General features: G+C 36.3%; 1 protein-coding gene across 11 annotated transcripts in view; it reads right to left on the reverse strand.

Annotated features, from left to right (window-relative positions):
- Nucleotides 1–5,670: 5,670 nt before the first annotated feature.
- LOC124411853 (whirlin) overlaps nucleotides 5,671–22,273 on the reverse strand; it is a 41,674-nt gene continuing 25,071 nt past the window's right edge. For 7 of the 11 annotated variants that reach the window (XM_046891336.1, XM_046891338.1, XM_046891342.1 and 4 more), the window contains 7 exons: nucleotides 20,760–20,941; nucleotides 18,817–18,898; nucleotides 18,432–18,542; nucleotides 9,856–10,068; nucleotides 6,737–7,057; nucleotides 6,073–6,151; nucleotides 5,671–5,977 (listed from right to left, as the gene is read on the reverse strand). In XM_046891336.1, coding sequence (XP_046747292.1) covers nucleotides 5,835–5,977; nucleotides 6,073–6,151; nucleotides 6,737–7,057; nucleotides 9,856–10,068; nucleotides 18,432–18,542; nucleotides 18,817–18,898; nucleotides 20,760–20,941 — 1,131 coding nt within the window. In that variant the 3' untranslated portion in view covers nucleotides 5,671–5,834. The remainder of the gene's footprint in view (nucleotides 5,978–6,072; nucleotides 6,152–6,736; nucleotides 7,058–9,855; nucleotides 10,069–18,431; nucleotides 18,543–18,816; nucleotides 18,899–20,759; nucleotides 20,942–22,273) is intronic. The other 4 variants (XM_046891341.1, XM_046891343.1, XM_046891344.1 and 1 more) reach the window with 4 other exon arrangements.

Genomic DNA, 22,273 nt, shown 5'->3' on the forward strand with positions numbered 1-22,273 from the left:
GAACGTAACCCACGGGTTCGGAAGACTTAACTAGGGAACAGAGAGCGGGGAGATACGCACCAGAACCTACCTACCCACCTTTAACTCAATACAAAACTGTAATACAGCCTACATCCAGAGGTGCAGAGAGGAGGGGAAGACTGCTAAACTACGAAAACTATGCACCCTCGGACCACCGATCGTTCGCGATCAGTTCTTCAAACTCACACTATACCCACTCGGCGCCCCTCCCCTAGGAAACCCCTGGGGCCGCCTATCCGCAGAACGCGGCACGTGTGCGATCATACTACCATCGGTGAGGGAAACTGGGGTTACAGGGGTTGGGGTCCGGGTCACCACGGCTTTGAGGGGCTCGACGACCTTCATTGTACAGTTTTGCCATTCCAGATACTGCGCAGCGATTCGCAGTCAAGAAATCGAAATTATAAAAAATGTGCATATTTTATTTGATCTTTGTAGAAGTCTTCAATAAAAACATCGAATACACAATTTGTTTCGGCAATTTTCATCCTAGTAATACTTTGAAACTCGTGCGCGAGCATAAAAACAGTATGGCTGCCGTTTCTCTCCCACCTCCAATTTTATTTCGACTGTATGATCGTTACCAGGACTCAATTTGAATCGAAAACTATTCTATGCTATACAAGATGATGGCAAGAATAGATTCGTTATGATTTTAACTGTAAATTATACTCGCAAGAATTCGGGATTCAAGTTTTAGAATTCACCAAGACGTATGACAGTGATCGAGATAGGTAAGTAAGTATAAAACAATGAGTACAAAATTATTACTACCGCTCTTTTACAAACAATAGTGTAGAAGCATTAAATTTTTTCGTTTGTGAGAAAAAGCCGCGTCTCAAATCTGCTGTACTCCATTTCTAGAGAAGCGGCAGACACTGAGGCCACTTGGCGCCTGTGCCTCTCACCATCGGTTCTTTTGATCGTTCGTTGTGCATTGTCGCATCACGCGCAGAGTGCACCCTGCATCTGCCCTTCAACAGGAAGTTTCTTAGATGTAGACAAGTATCGGTTCTCGGAATCCAGTGGCGTGAATCTCGTTGCACTTTGAGTAATTTTGGCTCGTCATTCTCGATTCTATGATGGCAGATTTTGTTGTGACTTTCATCATTTCATACATCTTTACAGTTTTTTCCTTGTTGAGTAAGACAAATTTAATTGGACAACGAAATTTGTCTGTCAAGTACGTTTTGCTGAAATTGAAGTCTGAGGTGTTTGTTTTACCCATTCTATCGGAACGACCATTTCCTATTTGAATTCCAATTTAAAATTCACCCTCTTTGTATTAACCAGCCTAGACTTGGTTAAATTTCTGATGGCAGATGTGGAGGCGTTCGTGCATTCGTCGCTACGTCCACAGTTCGTTTGTTACCTGAAGAACAAAGAACGTTGGCTATGAATAATTAGTTTTGATCAATGTTACAAAGCCTAAGTGCATTTAGTGTTTATTTGAATATAATATGATAGACATTTGTGTGAGAAATCTTTTCGAGTCAACCAAAAACAGGAAAAGTCACAAAAAACTTTTCTGATTTTTAGTGATCCGAGGATGAGCGACGTTCTTTTCACTGGCGGAATACAAGCGTCACGACGACACCTCCGTAATTCTTACTCTAGGCTTCCGTCTAGAAATATGCTAATTATATACTTAAGCTCAGAGTTTCTCAGCGTAGTTCAACAGGAAAAAATTTCTCGCGCTGATGAGTGAGAACAAAATAGATTATTTCTCAGCCTTACCTTTGAGTTCTGACGAATATAATTTTCGACGCGGTATTGTCTGCAATATTTTGAGAATTTACCAGAAACTGCGTTCATTTCATAATTCGCACAGGTATAACGCCAAGCTCAAAATGTTGTGGATATTACCGCATGTTCTTTTGTCTGATTTTTCAAATTTCACACGACTCCTATTGTTTTCAAGCTACTTTAAACATCTCCAGAACTGTATGACAAACCGAATTTTTATTTCTGTTTACCTAAAAATATAAGCAATGAAATCAGATACGAATAAATAAATTTCATTTTCACAGGTAAATTTAAATTACAAGTACATTGAGTGTCAAACCGCACGTCTGTAGAATGCGTTAATCGATATTTTTCTTCCGTAGATGTTGTATGAGTGCATGGAAGTCTAAAGTGCGGTTTCTGTATATGTGGTATTCGATACGATGCACCAGTCTTATGCAAGGAAGGAACGAGTAATCACTGTGAAGTAGTGTTAAGCATCACCTTTACTTCACTTTATTTATTCGAAGAGAAAAAGAAAAAAAAGATTCAATTTGTTCTCGATATTCGCATGGTCGCTATGAAATTGCACAAAAGTTAAAATTTTCAAGATATTCGAAGACTGCATGCCATCTTCACACAAGTAAAAAGTTACGTTGATCGTATTTCCTCATCGATCCTTACCGGTAATCGGTCATCGGCACAGTAGGTATGGCGAATTTCCGCGCAACTCATAGCCGAGTTATCATGAGAGCATGCAATGTAATCACATAGTATAGCATTTCTGTTTTACCAGTTATTGATAATGCCAATTTAAATCCTTAAGACAAATTCAAATTACAGAATGGACGCGAGTTATTATGAGATATATGATGAACACTTTTAATGTATATTATACATAATTATTATTGCTATTGTTATTGTTATTATCATCGTTATACCTGTTGGTGTTATTATTAAACAAGTCATACGTAGAATAGTGATAATCGAAGATGAGTCAAATAATGATAATAATAACAATTTTATATTAATTTCATATCTCTTGTAAAGTGCATCAGGCAATACATTTTTATTCACTTATTTTTTGACATTTCAGAACTCTAATATACTGTCATTTATTATATTATCATCGATGTGTGTTGTTATTATTGTTGTTATAATCATTATCAAAAATAATAATAATAAGTATCATTGATTCAAAAATTGAATTACAATGAATTTCATGCCGATAAATTGTTTTGTGAATAACCGATTTCTTCTTCTTACAATTACCTCTATTAATAGAACATGAAAAATGATAATTAAATGTATATTTCACGTTATTGCTATTTGTTTCTATGTATGTATGAGGTATTATTTTTCGCGTTTGGCACGTACCTACCGCAATTACATAGATTTGAAATTACCAGATAAATAAATAAGTAAATAAACCATAGAATAAACAAACGTACAACAATATTTTATGTACAATTAATATATGAAGTAGATACTAATCATGCAATTTGAATAAAAATTAGTATTATATAGGAAATATTCAAGCTTTGGTTTATTACAAATTATTATTAATATTATACACACGCATTTTGTGCCTATCTACGTATGTACTCAAGTTCTGCGAGTGCAACAATCACTGATTGATACAGACGTTACCTACGACAGTAATGATAATAATCACAACCAACAATATTAATAATGGTAACGCGCTCATATTCATCAAAATCATCATGCGAAGAGATGATTGAACCATATATTTATGTACAATATAGACCCATGCCTATAGAAATTATTCAGTTTTGTCAACGGCTCTAAAGAAATCCAGCTGAAGGCTGTCATCTTCTTCTCATTACTTTTATAATATGTTTGTAACAATATTGTTATTGTTATTGTTAATGTCATTATTATCATTTATTGCTTTCAATAGCAACAATGCAGAGGATGTTCATTATTATAATGTATCATGTGTCACTGATTTATATATATATATATATATGTATTCAATATTATAATTATACCTTTAAGCATCAACAATTCCCGTTAAAGTCTCTATTATTATATTATATATCATCGTTATTATAAATATAATATATTATACAGTTTGCGAGCGTCTATATGAATTTACATGTATAGTAGTATATAGTATCGTAATCCTTACGTAGCCTAAAGTTTACTTATGGTTATACGCATTCACATCTATTTGGTAAAGCATGTAAGATAGTTAAATTCATCGCATCGATTATATTATAAATATAATTGATTGTTCAAATATTTATAATGTGTATTAATATAAGTAATATCAATTTAACAACGCGATTTTCAAGTCAATTTCCACTCTAGTTTTCTTCTTTTCAGTTCAACCATATTGTATATTATCATTATTATCAATATATTTTTTCAACTTTTTTTTTATCAACTTTTTGTGTAACACATTTGTCAACAGTAATAATATTATCTATTATTGTTTATATCAGTTTTAGGTATATGTGTACAGTTTATAATATATTATTTCACTCGGTATATAATTATTAAATATTATATTAATTGTAACTGTATATTTACTTTTGTTAATATTAAATCACGGTTGGTTTTCTTTGCTGCATGATTACTTCATCGTACACTTGTATTTTTCCGGTGACTCTACGGCTATTTAAATAAACGCCTGATAGGTACATTTGATCTATAATTTGTTTGTGTCCATATATATAATATAACATTATAAATCTATATGTATATGTATGAATATTTCACAGTTTACGTATTACGTTGTATATTACTATTATTTATATTATTTTTATCCGTGTAAGTATAATATTATATTAATTGTGTAATAATAGTATTAATAATAAACAGGTTTGTTCCATGTTTATAGAAAACATCGCGATTATTTGGCACACTATCTGCATAAATATGAATAACTAGACCTATTCTCAGCGCAACTTCTGGACGACAGGAAATGAATTTCACTATCATTTTGAGTTTGTAGATTATTGAAGTTGATTTTTTTTTTATATTCAGAAGTTGTGTTGATAATTGGTGAAACATATCATATATATTTATCATGCAACAACAATTGTACCTCGCTTAAATCTTATCTGTTATACTATACATAGGTATATTATATTAAACCTTTTTTAATACTGAGAAAAATCCGGAGCGATCAACTATAATATGTCAGAGGTTTTTTTTTTTTTGTTTCCTTCTTTTTAGCGCATTCAACGGTGTTCGCGGTAATTTGGTTCGATCGATGAACGATTATATGTTCGGTGCCGTGCAAGGAAATTGGTATTTTGGATTGGAAACATAAGCGAGAAACGTTATTTTTAATCTAAGGTTAAAATTGATGCTCCGAAATTCGTGTAACAAACCTTTTTTCACTAACTTCAATAACAGAGAAGCTGTTGACACTGAAATCGCAACGAATTATGGGTGCAATCGAAAAAACCCGTGAGGTAAAGTCGCGAGGCGGGGAAAATGGCTGTTTTGTAACGACCCATTGCCTGATTTCTTCTCTGTCATTTTTCTTTTCTTTTTTATATGGTATCACACTATGACGATTTACGTTTCTGTTTACTTTTTCAATCCACAGACACTATGTGTAATTTTAAAATCATCAGTAAATAAGGTTCTTGGTTTTCTGCAACTCAATTCTAACCTCTCAGTCCACTTTTTCAACCATGTTCTTCAAGTTTTCTTTCGATCTTTTCGCAGTCACGTAAACATAGTAGCGTACTTAGTGCAGATTTTAGAATATATTATGCATGTATTAATTCCCGTGCAATATTGAATTCATCTAATGATTACAGTTATATTATTATTATTCATGCAGCCCCACCACCTGGGCCAGCTCTGATGATGTTATTCTTCCGAACGAGTGAATATTTTCAACGAATTTTGTTTTGATTTGCGAATTTCTCTCCGGTGTGATTCGATTTTCGATTTGTTTTTTTATTGTTTCTTTAAATCCTTTTTTCTTCTGTCCAAATTATTTTTTTTCGAAATTTCATCACCCAGGAGATTTCTGGACGCATTAATCACTCGTCCTTCAATATTTAGAGCTAGGAAGGTTCTGGCTCAGAGGTGGGGGACTCTTGCTACGCTTCCAGGAATATTAACGCTGTTGGTTTCGGTTCGAGATTGCTCTTCTTCGCCTCGACGACAAGGAACTCGATCTCGTTGCGGTCTCTTCTTGCAAACGAATCTGCTATCAGTCGTGCCACCTCTTGGTGGTGAAGCCCTGACGTTGAAAAAAAAGGAAATTATTCTGAGTCTTTTTCTGCTTCTAGTTTTTAAAATTGCCGTCAAAAAATTATTACATCTATTTTGACAAACCTTGTACTTTGTGTCCGTCCACTTCAAGGATCAATTGGCCAACTTCAAGTCCTCCAGCTTCAAAAGCTGCCCCGTTATCCTACGTAATGTAGAAAAAAACAAAATGATATCGGCTCGTTGACTTTGTTGTCCAAACATAAAACGAATCGAAAAGTTGATTCATTTCACTAATCGACACAAGCAATTGTTGATTTTTTTATTTTCCTGGTGGAGATCTATTTCTCACTCTATTGCCGAAAAAAAAAATCCAAATATACTCACAGATTTAATTTTTATTAATTATAATAATAATTCAAACAATGGTGGCGATTTTATCAAGATTATATAAAAAGTTTTCAAACGTCGGCAGAATTTACCATAATAATCATGTAGCCAGCCAATTTGTTTTCAAATTCTTTGAAATTTTTCCAAAACATTTCTGAAATCAGTTTCAAGAAATATTGATTTGACTTTAAATTACTCGGCGAAAATTCATCTCGGATTTCGATTGCTTGTTTAGATCTCTGAAAAGGCTTTACAAACTTGTTACCAAATCTCTGAACTCGTTTGAATTGGGTAAAAGATAATGAAAAGTGACGAAATTTTCTTTACGTTGATTAAAAATTGTGAGAAATATTTTGCCCGTTATATCTAGTTTCATTAGTAAAGATTACTAGGATATTACATGAATGTTGATGATTCGGGGTAAGGGATGTTTTGTGTTGGCGCCACCCTCGATAGCGATTCCGAGGATCGATTTTGTCTTCCTGACGGTGATGCGAAGGTTCCCCTGGTGGTCGGGCACGACGAGGGCGCCATCGTCTTCTCTTCCGGCGGCCATGTCACCTCGAGCAAGCCGCTGGGCGCTGTGATGACGCCTTGGGGGACGCCCGGACCCCGCGCTGCCGTTTGTCCCGCTTCCGGATCCGACTTCCTCCAGCAACTGTGCCTCCTGCATATCGAAGCTGCGAGATAGTTTGTGCGCGAGTTCCTGCAAAGGTGTTAACTACACGTTTTCCAACGTCGCAACGTATCTCAGCTCGCGGAACAACGAAGTATCGGCAGACTCACTCGACGCTCTAGATTTCTCCAAAAAATCAAATCTACGAGAAGTATTCAAGGGTCCAAATGACAGGGTTTTTACTCGAAGTGACTCTACATCATTATTTTCAGAATAACGGAAAAACATTTTGAATAAATCCATCCGATTTCAGTATTTTCGAATTATTTTCTAACCTTATATAACCGTCAGAATCCGCTCGATTTGAAATTATTCCAGTGGACTTCGAAGGATTCGAATAGTGTTCCGAAACACATCAGAAATCGAAAATATTTACAAGGTTTCATCAGATTTCAATGGTTCTAAATTATTTAAAGAACAGATTTTTTACAAGAATGTGGAAAGATGTAACTATTATAGATAATTATTTAAGTAGTTTGTTGAAGTAATGTTTTACAATTTTTAGGTTAAGTTAGACAATCTCAAAGAAAAAAAACCGCAGGTTACGTATAGTGTGTTGGAAAAATGTCTCGTTGATTATTAGGGAAAATTTGTCGTCAGGGTGAAAACTGCCGTATCGTTAAATAAATACTTGTATGTAAATTTGAATTCACACAAACGAATATGTATGTATGTATACATAATATATTATACATAATATCAATATAACCGATCCATTAGAAGACTGAACTGCACGCATTAAAAATATTCATTAGTCATTTAATTAGTACAACGTAATATTCAATATTCATGTATCAATATAATATAAAATTATGAAAGTATCATGCTTGCATAGATATAGTATAGTTGGCTGTTTATATGGTGGTTGGTGGGTGGGGTGTGGTTGTGCTCGGAGAGTGAAGGTGTCACGTATATATAATAATATACAAGCATTTTATAATACATATTAATTGACGTCCATCCCTTCACACATACGGTTTAGGACATTTTTTATTTTCATGATATTTGGATTACTTTGTACGCACTTCGATCTCCTTGAGTCCTGCGAAATAACGTGAATTTTCTAACACACACTGCACTTTATCATATTGTAGCATGACATAAGTAACAGGTTCAACGTATGTATTCAAATTGTATACTTTCTCGATCAGTCATTCTCCGCTAGATCCGCGAACTGGTTGAACGAATCGAGTCTCAAGATACACAATATATAATGAAAATCAAAGAAACGGCATGGTGAAATTCCCGAGAGTTTGTTGCGCCTCTTTTCGATGAGACAGTGGAGGCAGTCCGTTTTCTTTTTTTTTTCGAGAAAGTTCCAATGCGTGGGAATGAATTTCACAATAGTCTATAGACGTACAGAATTATAATAATAGGTGCGAACTGAGCTGCACTCTCTCTCATTTTATCAAATTCACGTCGCGTCGTTTGTCTCACAGAAACTATATCAACTATGCTAATAATTGAACCGATTTGACGTGAGATTTCATTATCACGATTCTTTCTCTTCACAGTAATTGTTAATACTTATATTTTAATTATTATCGTGCATGCCAAGACATCTAGTACCGTGCTAAAAAGGTGTATAATATAATATTTTTAAATAGATTATCAAAACTGAATGATTATCATTCAAATGTGCAAGACATCTAACGATACGAACACACTCTATTACTATGTATATAAAATTGTATTACTCACTATCTCTATATAGCACAAGAATATATAATAATAAATTTTGAGAATATAAAAAAGAAGAAAAATAAAACTAAACATCATCTAATAGTAAGAGTGAAGTCATGCTATATCGTGTTAAATTTTTATATATCCATTCCGTGTGTCTTTGTTCATCAATATCATCATCCTATGCGTAATAATTCAAGATGTCTCGATTCGAGTGATCACGTTCACTTAATTTGAACCACTAAGTATCTTTGAACCATGAACGTCATCCGTCATGCCCCATTTACAGAAGTTAACTTGAATTGGTCCCGTTCATCTGACAATGATACTTGAGCAATTCTGTGATCACGATTTCCCGTCAAAGAGGAAACTGGAGGGTAAAACAGTGTAAAAGTTCTCTTGACATACTCGAAGAGAGTGTCATAAAATCGATGAAATCGGACGAAGAGACACCCTCCAGAATCCTTATAATTAGTGTCTTCTCTGTGGTCTGATGTCGGTTGTGATTTGGTTTACTCTGTTTTAGTGTGTGTGGTATTGTGCCGGCGGGTGACGGTATGTCCATAAGTTTCATCGAAAGCGATAGGTTGACCATGCTTGAAGTCAGCTTTGCACTTGAGGAAAAAGTTATTTTAATTCACAATGAAGTCACCTGGAATAAGATGAACATATACGAGGTCACCTCAAGTCATTGGAATTTAACTCGAGTATCACGACTTCACGAAGTCACTCGGAGCCACACGAATCCACATTAACTCAAGTCTTTTTTACTGATCTGATATCAGGTAAATTCACGTGAAGTCATTTGAAGTCACGGGAATCCATCCGAAGCCATGATAATTTATATTAATTAAATTGAAGTAATCGGGAATGCAAATGAAGCTTTTAGACCTGAGGAAGTCATTTGAAAGGACCTGAAGTAATTTAAAATCATGTCGAGTCCTGTGACTTTGTGAAGTCCTGCGGTCAGATGTGAACTGGATTCTTGAATGGTCAACCCTTTGATCGAAAGTTTGGTGTGTGCGTGAGCCGAGACTTCTCTGGGCCGTGTTTAATATTTGGTTGAGAGTTTTGGCCGTCAGTTGATTTGTTGGTTGGTTGGTTGGTTGGTTGGTTGGTTGGTTTTATTGATGGCAACTGTTTTAGATACTGTAACTTACTAGGGGCCTGGCGCCCCAGTACCAGGACTTGACGCGCTGCGTAAGGCCACCGAGAAGGTGATTCCTCCACCCACCGAAACCCCCACCGCCACTCTCCGAGCTCCTCTCCTCCCTGCCCTCTTCGTCCTCATCATCCTCTTCGCGATCCCTCTCGCCGCGTCTCCCATTTCCCATCATCTCGGAGTCGCTACCCTCGCAACCGCCATCGCTCTCCTAGCACAACACAACCCCGAAATACCAGTCCTTGTTAGCCCGACTTATTGGGATTACCATTAGGCGTTCTAATACGCGTTGCGATAAATTCGTCGCTCGGACTTCGCGAAGATCACATGGTCCCGATGAGACTTCATCGGCACATTAATCAACGGTATACGGAAGGGTTCGAAAACTGATCGAATACTCCTTTTATTCACGTCCTGCTCCGTACCATGACCAGAAGAAACTCCACTGAGCCTTCGCAGTCCAAGAGGAGTTAACCAATATTCAAAGCAGGTCAATGTACCTCAAATTTTGAAGTTGTAGGGTCGCTTCAAGTTATATCCTCAGCTCTTTGAAGTAATTTGAAGTTACAGGGTTAATTGCAGTCATGGCGAGTTAACTCGAACTCGTAAAATGAATCATCAGTCCGTTGCAATTATTTGTGTTCAAGTGATTTAAAGTTTTTCAGATTCTTCAACGTTTTTTGAAGCTCTGAGGTTGAGCAACGTCATTCACACCGATGTTCAGTAATCAAAATTTACGGTATACAATTAACCATGCTGAATGATCTTGTCGGATCTAATGAAGTTATTCATGGACATATGTGACATGGAAATTTTTTTGAATGAAGATTAGAATAAGATTTTTCGTCGATTTCTTCCATTTGGAAATAAAGTTCTCAGAATTCATGTGCGTAGCTGCTTAGGATAATGGTTAGCTCCTCTTTTTATGAACTTGTTAATTATTATTTCACCTAAAACTCTACCTTGTCACGGCCGTGGCGACGATCGAGCGCGTTTCAAATTATGCGGTTGGATATTGTATGAGACAATATATCGTTATCCTCTGAACTTTCTCTTGGCTTCTATTCACAGCTGTTTAACGTTCTGTATTATTGTATGCACTGCGCATAGCTCGCAAAAAAAAAAAAAAAAAAATTATACCTCAACCATTGATCTGTTACTTCCGTTTTTTTTTTTTTTTTTTTTTTTTTTTTCAACGGAGGATAAGGTTATTAAATCGGTTAATAGCCGCAAAGATGTTTTTGCTATAGCGAATAATTGCTGTTCTTGGAATAAAGGCCATTCTATGGAAACAAGGAAACTTAATTGCAGGTTGACACCGATTGCGGATGGATAATCGGAGATACCGGCCGCCGCGATTCTTCTCGCAACCGGATCAAATCGGACGAAGAAACGCAGTTTTGCGGTTGTAATCTGCCTCCGCCGAGTAACCTACATAGGTTACGAGTCTGCCAGCACTGAAAGGAGGGCCGGAACCGTTGGGATCGGTTCGATCGGTGAGTAACTCGTTTTTTCAGAGGAATACACAACTCCATTATACACCCGAGGGAGGATCATTCAGGCCCATTTTCAGGAGTATCGGTCACTAACCCGCTGAGGAATGGCCATCTCTCCTCGTTAGTGGCTCACGCGAAGAAAGTTGGGTGCCGCTGTGACCTCGGATCACCGGCTCAAAACCGATCCGCGGAAGTCGCATCGTGCCAGTCCCGTTCCATTTCCTCTTATTATTCACGAATACGCAGTTATGTATAAATGTCACCCGATTTCGAGTGCCGATTTCTCGGTATTACCGATCCGATCGCGATCAGCGTTTTCGAGAATCGGTTCCGGTGACGTTCCGGAATCGGTACGTGATCGGAAAGATCGTGATCGGTGATGAGTTCTTTCTTTTCTTCTACTGATCCGGGAATCGGTTCTCGGTTGTCGTTCCGGTTCGGGCTGAGCAGAAGACGAGGAGCTTATACGCACTGGCTAATGATTCTGGGAGGCACACAAGGCTTGGCAACGCTGTCAGTCTGCCATATGCCTGCGCTTTCCTGCCCCCCCCCCCCCCGCCCCCCACCTGACGACTACCGGCAGCCTCTCTCTTTTCTAGCCTCGTCTATCCGCCGGTTTTCGCTCTCGCTCTCGCTCTCTCCCTATCACCTCGCTCGCCGGCGCTGCACCTGATCAGGTAAGTCATCCAGCTTGCCCTGAACGAAAGAACGGACTGGTGTTCCCAGCCCGGTGGCTCTGCTCCTGCTGCCAGTTTCTGATCGTCGGATCGGTCATGTCTCGCTCGGCCACGAATCAGTCGCTGCGCCATCCTCGTCGGGAACGGTTCGGCTTTTGTACTTTCGAAAAATACACGATTCATACGTTCATTGCGGCTGCGAGATCGGCAACGGGATCGGTTGGATTTCTACCACGAAAGAAGTAAGCTGAATCGATTTTCTTTGCCGTGCATGCATCATCCTGCAATCCCACACGAAAACTGTCTTGAAACTATTCAAAATCGGCAGGATATCGATCGCATCTTGAATCATACCGATTTACCGTTTCGAAGGAGATTACGATCGATGAAATCATTTTTGCACACTGTTCTTAAAGGAGCGATTGATGAGTTCATTCCAAGTCAGTTTTTTACGCATTAAGTTTCGCTCATTTTTCTGTAACCAGGTATTCACTGAATTTCTCTCGATTGATAACAGTTTCTTTGTTTTTTTTTTTTTTGGTACAGATTCAATTGCATTTGTATGATAACCATTTTAATCGATCTCTGAGAAAATAGAAATGTAACCGATTATTGCGTATTTCTCATCTATCCGCGTGTATATTTTGCATGAAATTTTTCTTGATCCCAATAATGGCATCATCTATTTACGGTGTATATATAAATAGAAACGCATAATTGTAACGTTGCGTATAAGACTTATCGGGATAAAAAGCCATTTTGAAATTAAAACCACAACTATCATCTTCTCTCATTGAACAAAAACTTTTTGATGGACGTAAATTTTATACAGATTTACTTATAATATATTTCGTTGTAATAAAATTTGTTTTTTTTTTTTTGCTTCTGACGTGCATATTTTCATTAAACTTTTTATCAACATTGTTTATATGTTTTATGATTTTTTTTTTCTTCTTTCGGGTCTCTTTTCAACTCAACCACGTAACGGTTTAATATTACATGTGAGATTCACAGCACATACACATGGATATATTTGTATATTGTACGTATGCCAGAATTCATGTTGATCTTAGGTCAGTGAAACTGCAGGCCGTTATCCAAACATTGATCGTCACACGTGTGCTGGGTAAATAAATGTATGTCTATATACCGATATATTAGCACACCGGAAACGCATCCAATGTACATATGTATAGTGTATAATACAAGATACTTGCGTAACCACATATGAGTACGGATTGAAATTTTCGCAACATATCAAAATATTAAACACCTAATGCGTCGTTATGCGGTATAAGACTTGTTTTGCAAATTATTTAGCGATTATTTTTCTCTTCCTCTTCCGAATTTTGTTTGTTTTATTCTTGATTCTTATTTCTTCGAATTGTCGATTTTAATTTTATTCACGAATTGCGAGAGTTGTCTGGTTATTAGTCATTTTATAATTAATGTAGGCTTAAAAAATTTCACCAAGAACGAAAAGAAAATAAAATACAAATATGAAAATAACAAATAATTAAGAAACATGGTAATAAAAAACGAAAGTTCACCAACAGTTTTAGGATCGTGATCGATATTTTTCTTGCTGCATTTGTCGTGTGTGTAAAATTAGGTCTCGATCTTTTTTGTTCTTCGGAACCTTCGCGTTCAACATTCGAATTATTGAGCAATTTTTATTACAATTACTGTTATTACCATTATTAATTATCACCAGGTCATATTTGCGTGCTTATAGTTTCGATCAGTATTATCTGTACCATTAATGAGACAGAAAAAGAAAAGAAGCGAATAAATTCATAGAAAAAAAAACGTAGAAATTAGAGGTTCACAAAGGAAAAAAAAAAAAAAAAAAGAAACGAAACGTAATAAGCAATAAAACGAATCGAGAATTCACGGTGAATGTCATCATCGTACTTATACGCGTAGTGAAGAAAAAAAAAGTTCAATGGTATTGGCAGCGATAAAAAAAGGTCAGTCGAATGAGAAACCAAAACTAATTGTAAGAAACATAAAGTTGAAAAATCACGAAAGGTAAACAGGAAATTAAGTAAATCACGCACGTAGTTTACAGTGCCGATTTCCCCTCCTCGAGCCACTCAGCTACCGATCCTCTTGTTTGTCAGACCGCGTCTTGCCCCAGTGACATCGTCGCCGCGTTCGTTCGTCATGCCTTAGCCTCTTGCAACTCCGCATGACCATTCGACCCAGATTTCTTTATCATCCTTAAGCTATGATGCCGCCTTAGCTTTGAAGATCGCGCGTACAGGAACAAAAATATCCGGCAAATAACAAAACAGGAAAATAGGATATAACAATAGTGAAAACGTGAATATAAAGCAAATAATGAAGTCGATAAAAAATTTAAAGAAACCTTTTTAGACTCAAGCGAACAGTAAAATCATGTCAATATTATAATATTAAAACAGTGAAAAATTGCAAACAAATAGTATAATATCGTAGAAAATTTAGAAACATTCTTCTAGACTTAAATTGACAACAAAATCTAACAACAAACAATAATGTGAACAGAAAATTTGAAAACCTTTTTCCAGATTCAATATCAGTATAGCATGAAATTTTGCAAAGATTTGACAATATTTTTTACTCAATTTCTGTTGTAAATTGTATCATTTTTATCTTTTTCAGCGTCTGTGGCACGAGATTTTGGCAAATATTGGATAATAAAACGTTACCAGGAGATTCGGCGGGTTTTTTCATAACGCAGAAATAATTCGGCAGAGGAACGTCAACGGAGAGCAAATTTTCATCGAATAACGTCATGGAATCCTGGCTGAGCGACGTGCAACGTGTGAGGATACCGCGGCCGAAATTTGGCACCAACAATTCGGTGAGGAGATCGAATTCGACGGCTCATCAACACACCGTCGGAGTCACGATCAGGACTGAACATAATCATCATCATCATTCCCGGCAAGGATTACAGGATGTGGCTAAAGCCACGGAGGAACTGCGGCAAGCGCTTCAGGAAAAGCTTTAATGATAATCATGAATCTAGGAATCGATCTTGGTTTTGTTATTATACTTACAATTAGACTTAAAAAACAAAAAAAAAAAAATAACGTAAAGAACAAATAGAAATTTTCAAAAATCGTAATTCTGAATCGCGGTATCGCGATGATTATAGTTTTTACCAGGTATGAATTATATACGTATATTAGGTATATAATATATAATATTTATAGAAACTTAGGTCAAAATTGTATATTTTCAGATTGTTGTTAATTTCTTGATTTGTTTTTATACTTTGGCATTCGTATTCATTTTTTACTCTCAAGTCTTTGATTGAGAATTCTCTTGTCTTTTTTCAATTCAAGCCGCTTCAACGTTTAATTTCCGCTTCACGGAAATAACATGGCGTTATTATTATTGTCATTATTGTTTCTGGTATTACTGTTTTATGTGTAATTTTGACGATCAAAAATACTTTCGTTATGTATTTAAGGCTATATTATTCATAATTATGTGTACGATACTCGTAAAAAAAACTCTTGTAAATACTTCCCATACCCCTGAATGTATATTAAGTTTGTTGAGAAAAGAAAAAATAAAAAGTATAAAATACATAAACTCTGAGTGTTATTATCGTTGTAATTATTATCGTCAAAGCCGGGTGATGAATATTAAGAGAAGCGAAAATATAAATTTCCGATAAATCGTAACTATGATAAGATATTTTCAAATTGTTGTAAAATTTATTTCTCATTTTTCAACATATATTCAAATATGCTTTCTTATATACCGTATTTACATTCATATTTTTCATAAAATTTGTATCATTTCCAGTGTTGTTTATTTATTTATTTATTTGTTTATTTTTTGTAAATATTTGCTTTCGTTACGCTTGGCTCGATCGTCGCCGTTGAATTTCTCTAGTAACTCTTACGATCGACGGTAGATGAAAGTTGAACGCAATCAATTGAACTAATTGTTAGTTAGTCGTAGCATTTTACATTAAAAATAATCATTTTACCTGCAAGACACATAATTTACGTACGTTTTATGGCAGCGTGAAAATTTTCACGGTGGGTAGCTGATTTTGAAAATTTACGAATAACATTAACAAACGAAATTCGTATTGTAAGTCATCGATTTTTTGCACGAAGTTCGTTTTTGTATTTGTACAAGTTGCATTAGACAATCTTGCGATTTTTCTCAACTTTCATAATTCACGTCTTCACTTTTTTTTTTTCAAGTTATCGTTAGATTGTCGCTTGTTTTACAGTACACCTCTGTGAAGTTTGTAACGCATTTTGAATTTTTTTTTTTTTTTTATTTCAAGAGTTCTGAAATCTTCTCAGAGTTTTAAGAGTTCCTAATAATTTTCAAAAATGTTTTCGGCCAATAAAGGTTCCAAAAATCAATTCCAAAAAATGGGGTGATAACTTCACGGGTCACCTCACTTTCGGAAAATTTAGTCTTTTCGGAAGTTCTAAATGGTACTCGAAAAATTCTACAGTTTTATGCCCATATGAAAAATAGTTCTGAAAAATGATTTAAAAAAAAAAAATGCTAGAACACCATTATTTAAAAACCCCATTTTTTTTATTCTTAATTTTCTTATTGTTAGTGGTGAATAACTAGAACTATTTTTCATACGGGCGTAAAACTGTAGAATTATACAAGTACTATCCAGAACTTCGAAAGAAAACTCATTTTTCCGAGAATTAGGTGCCCCGTAAAGTCGGCACCCGATTTTTGGGATTATTTTGTTAAACCCTTATTGACCGGAACTATTTTTGAAAATTATCAGGAACTCTATAAGTCTTTTAGAAGATTCAAGATGTCTAAGAATAAAAGAATTTCCAAAAATAATTTTTCCCAAAATGGGGTGTCAACTTCACAAGGGTTCACGGTACGCGTTATATCATAACGAGTATAGCTAATATATTTTACATTACCTAAAGCTATACATTCATTAAATTATTCTTCAACTCATTTATATCAACGATTGTGAAAATATGAAAAATAAAAATTTCGTGTTCACTTATCTACTAATATTGTTTTTATTTACTCAACGATCTAACTAAGTAGGGGGTAACTCTCTAATTATAAATAATATGCAGTAACGATGGTATGACAATATTTGGCCTACATAACCTTAGCACATAACCAACACTGCCTAGCTTACGTTATACTTCCCTAGGGATGATACTATGTGATAATTATATGCATAATAGGCATTCTTCTAGAATGAATGATGAAAATTTTTTAAAACCGAATCGCATTTAAACACGAGAATAAAAAATAACTTTTCAAACAACAGTTTGTTGATATTGCGAACGCTTAAATGTCCTTCGTAGTTAGAGACGCCGCCGCTACCCACACTCCATAAAAGACTTATATCCATAGTGGATCTCTAATAGACATCTACAGAAATCCACAATATCTACGGTCAGATCAAAACCGGTGATGGATATCCATTGAATGTCCATGAAAATCCATGCACATGAGTGAAGGTACTACAGGTGGATGATATAAAAGTAACGTCGATTGAATGTATTTACTTGGACTCCACAAAATCCATGATTTTTCAAATGAAGATCTAAGTGGATATATAGTAGAACTCTACATATAGAAGATCTACAAGATCTGTAAAATCTTACAAGATCGAGGTGCACATAAATAATGGACACGAAGAGCATCCATTAAGACCTCTAATGGATATCCGTGTGGATATCGGTTAGAATTCTACTAGATGTATAACACGCGGACATTTGGATTTCTAACCCTAAAACGACAGACCACACGTGTCTTGTTCGTAAAATCGTTCCCAAAGTAATAATGGGACTCGGAAGTAGATGAATCTTTTCGTTTTTTGATCAGGAAGAGAATGACGCATAGCGAAATCAGTTTCATCGAAGTTTAATTGGCAAAAAATCCATTCGACGACAAACAAAGTTATGAAAATCAGCGAAAACCTCATTTTTTAAGGTTCTCATCTCCCCCAGTCTATCGCTCTAGGGCTAGTAGAACTCAAATGTATTTCATTTCGATTCAAACGGATGTCTAATCCGGTGGTGTTCCATATCCATCATGGATTTCCATGGTACGTTTATTAGAGGTTAGGTTCCGTGTGGGTAGAGGCGCAGGCGCCTCACGCTTGTTGTTAGTACCGTACTCTCGATCTTTTTTTATTTTTTTGCAACGAATTCAATGTACGTAAAAACACATGAATGATAACATCAAATTCTACTATGGCTTTGTTTTCATATACATACACATAGGCTATTATACGTTAGAACCAGATTTTTGATCATATTTTTTTTAAACTTTTCGCCGGTTGTTTACATTTACTTTTCTCCACACTTTCCCATTTCCATCAAAGGAATTAAAATATAAACTGAAGAAATAATTCTTAAGAAGGAAGCAGACTGACTCACCAAATTATCAGCGTGCAAATGATGGTGTCCAAAGTCCCTGGTGTTCCCTCGGGAACCTCCAGGTGAGCTGTGCCTTCGTCCTCGATCATTTTCAGCCTCATCCTCGTAGTCCTGCAACAATCAATTTCTATTACTCTTCAAACGCCAAGGAAAGAAGTAACAAGGAATAGCAGCAAACAGGATTGGGATAAAGCTTGTTACAAATGTTCATAGGCTATGTTAGAAGACTATCTTATGTCTAGACTAGATTGTACTTTCTATACATCGTTTCGCTAGTCTATTTACGTCTCGCTAGTTACGAACAATGAACGAATGCTATTGCTTTCATTTCTTTCTTTCTTTTTTTGTTGTTGTTGTTGTTGTTGTTGTTTATTGGAGTTTATACCTGATTGTCGCACTCGTCATCGTTGGAGAGGGCGAGGTCTGAGGTTGCGACTTGGTGCTGTTGGCTTCGTCTGCAGCCAGCTCTGCAATACCCAAAATTATTACTCCGTCCCCGTCGTCTGTCTATCCACCTAAACTACTTCTTATCCCCTCGCTCGATCTTTGCTTTCATTTTTAGATAGCTTACAAATGTTTTAACGAATTCAATAATCAGTTTCTAATACATCTTCATCGAGCTTTTTTATTTCTCTTCAAAATTCTTGTCGCGTTGACTACTTCTATTGTGATCGTCATAATCTCACCCGGTAAAAGTATAAAGGGACAGTATTGAGCACATGATGTAGATAACCCTGCAATATCGAGGTACATACGTCTTGATAAAATAATCGAACAAGCAAAAAGTAAACGTGAGAAAAAAAAAAAAAAAAAAAAACACAATTTCAAATAATAGGAATCAGAATCAGAATAAAATTAAAATCGAATTTCCATGAGTGTACGTTTTTCAATGAACCGCGTGGTACGGGAAATGCGATGTAAGAACGATTCGATCGAACGAATGAATGGATGGATGGTGAAAAATTAAACGAAGCAGGATCGAGTGAATAAATAAGTAGTGGTTGGGTAGGCTTCGGGAAAAAAATGTAAAGCTCTTGGTAATTCAAAACCGTGGTATTCGGTACGTAGGACCACGGGGCGACTGCACAGAATCGGGTAAATCTATTTGTTTCGTCGAGTTACCCGGGTGACGAGTAACAAACCAGGCACATGTGCCCGACAGGGTTGGTTGGCGGGTATTTATATTGTGGATACCCACATTCGACCCTATTCCATACCCACACAGTGCTTCGTACCGATCGATTTAATAATAATTTGCTTTGGCCCAATTCGTCGAACCCGAAATAAGTCTGCATATGTAGGTACATACATACATTTGTGACATATTCCGCAACGCCCGTATTTAACCAACAGCGATTATTCACCGACTTCAGACTGTCGATAACAAGCGACCTTCGATTTACCTCGTCCGATTTCTTTTTCGTTATCAGTGTTATTTCTGTCCACTTTGACCATAGTGTGAATATAACACGGTGTACCTAGAAGTGCAGCTTCTTTCTCCAAAAAAGTTTCTCTCTCGCGCTGGACTGGACTTAAGTAAGTTGTGTACCAACGGCGCTAAAATACCCTAAATCGGTGGTGATTAATTGTTGTGAGGTTGATTCTGCGAGGGGAAAAAATTATCGGGACTTTAAATAACTCACACCACGACTATACATGATGACATTACCGAGCAGGGTAGCGTCCGCCAAAAAAATAATTCCCTAGCAATATAGGGATTTCTTTAGACAGTTGGTACACATCTCACTTGAAGACCTTAACCTCGAATAAAGGGGCGTCCGTAGGAGTTCTAGGCACAACATGTATACTCACACCACAACTTTGACCGCCGAGAAGCTTCAACGCTTTCATAACCCGATGTTTCTGACTAAGTAGCTGGAGTATTTCTAGTCCAAAACCGCGTCAGCTGTGAGTAGATATAATAGAAAGTTCTGAATGTAATTCCGATTTCCGCCACCAGAGGGTGTAACAAAAAGTTTCCAGAAAATGAAAACAAGTTTTCCAGAGATGAAAGAAAGTATTCCGAAAACTTTTTTCATGCGTTAATGAAACAGGAATTTTATTTTCGGAAAACTTTTTTTCATTCTCTGGAAACTTTTCGTCGTGTCCTCTGGTGGCGAAAATTTGAACCAAATCCAAAACTGTCATATTATATCTACTCTTGTGTTTCAACAGAGTCCAAAACGGCCCGATGTTTTTTGTTTTCTTTTGCGACAAAAAATATGACGATGGTTTGATCAGTGAATGAGAAAAGGGGAAAACTGAGTGTCATGAGGGAGCTAAATTTCTTTGATTAATTGTGTTTTGATTTTTGTATGTAATTTCGACCTGCTCCTGGGCATGTCTGCTCCGAGGCCGCTGTCCTCGCTCGGTGACCTATACTCCCCCTGGCCCTCCCTCGGTATAAGGGGTCCCGTAACTCCTAGGGGATCTCCTTCGACGTCCACGAGCCTCGCAGGTCGACAACAACTTCCGGTGGCGTTCCCGCCAACGCCACCACCGCCGCCTCTCTGCGAGAAATTACATCACATATCCGGTAAACACGGTCTTCCTCAAGTACGGTATTTGGGAAACCGGATGGGGGGGGGGGGGGTTACAGGGCCGCGCAAAGAGCCAGAGCTTTGGATTTCTTTTTTGGAGTTTGAATCATTGTCTCTTCTTTCTCTCTCTTTCCTTTTTTTACTCTTCATTATCTGTTAATTTTCCATAACGCCTAGTTCCTTTATCTTCGGTCATGTCTCGTTTAGACGTATTCCATAAACTAAATTCTCCTACATGCGTTCGTAATTTAGACAAGTTTGTGACAAGAGAATTTTTTTTCATTCTGTTCCAATTCACCACCGATACTTTTGTAGATATTCTCGATGTCACACAAATCTGGATAACACTTTTATGGACTTAAACATACCGGGAATGACGAATCAAATATTAGATCATGATTTAAAAAAGTGAAAATAAACGAATGGCAAAAAGAAACAGCAAAGCTCGGGCACACTGCAACACGCCGCGTAGATTGCGAGGATGGCAAGGGATTGATATATATATATATATATTACTTCTTTCCAAGAGAATAATCAAAAATGTTTTATAAAAAATTGTAGTAGTCAAAAATGTAGTAGTCGTATATAATATGTTGATGGCCCGCGGAAAGAATTTTCAAAATGCAGAGTAACTGGTCAATTTGAGCTTGATTTCGTTTGTCACGTGAAATTTTCAGGTAACCGGTGTAAACGAATAAAAATCTGTTCAACGTAATGAAAACTCGAATTTCGATTTTCAAAAACGGTATTTTTTCCTTGGTGTGTAAAACAGAAAAGAATTCTTTTCTTTCCTGGAAAACGAAAACCAAAGCACTGATGTTTGAAGTTGTTTTGAAATAGTTTTGATGAAGAAAAAAATAAAAAATGGGCACACACACAAATTATATACGTGATCGTATATGCGAAGTATAATATTTTTTTCTATCGTTTGTTGTTGTATAACTGATTATTTATGCGGCAAATCTATTTACACGTTCCTCATGTACTATGGAATTAGGGTTGGGGTTATTTTAGCTTTGAACAAAATTTTTTACTCCTTTCATAAAAATTCAATAAAGGTGTTTGAAAAATAAATGTTTATAAGTTTGAAGGCGCTCGGATAATTTGAACTTGTGCCACCCGGCGATCAAAATTTTAAATAAAAAATGACTAATACTCAAACCTTTGTTACACACATAATAATGATCCAAAAAATCTAAAATTCTTTAAGCTGTGATTTTTCTACTTATAAATATTACAAAGATAATAAATATAAGTATTTTCAATTTTTCAAGTTTTCCGAGGAGTTTTTCAATGATTGTG

Source organism: Diprion similis, chromosome 10 (assembly GCF_021155765.1).
Source record: "Diprion similis isolate iyDipSimi1 chromosome 10, iyDipSimi1.1, whole genome shotgun sequence".
In the NCBI taxonomy this organism is placed as follows: Eukaryota; Metazoa; Arthropoda; class Insecta; order Hymenoptera; family Diprionidae; genus Diprion; species Diprion similis.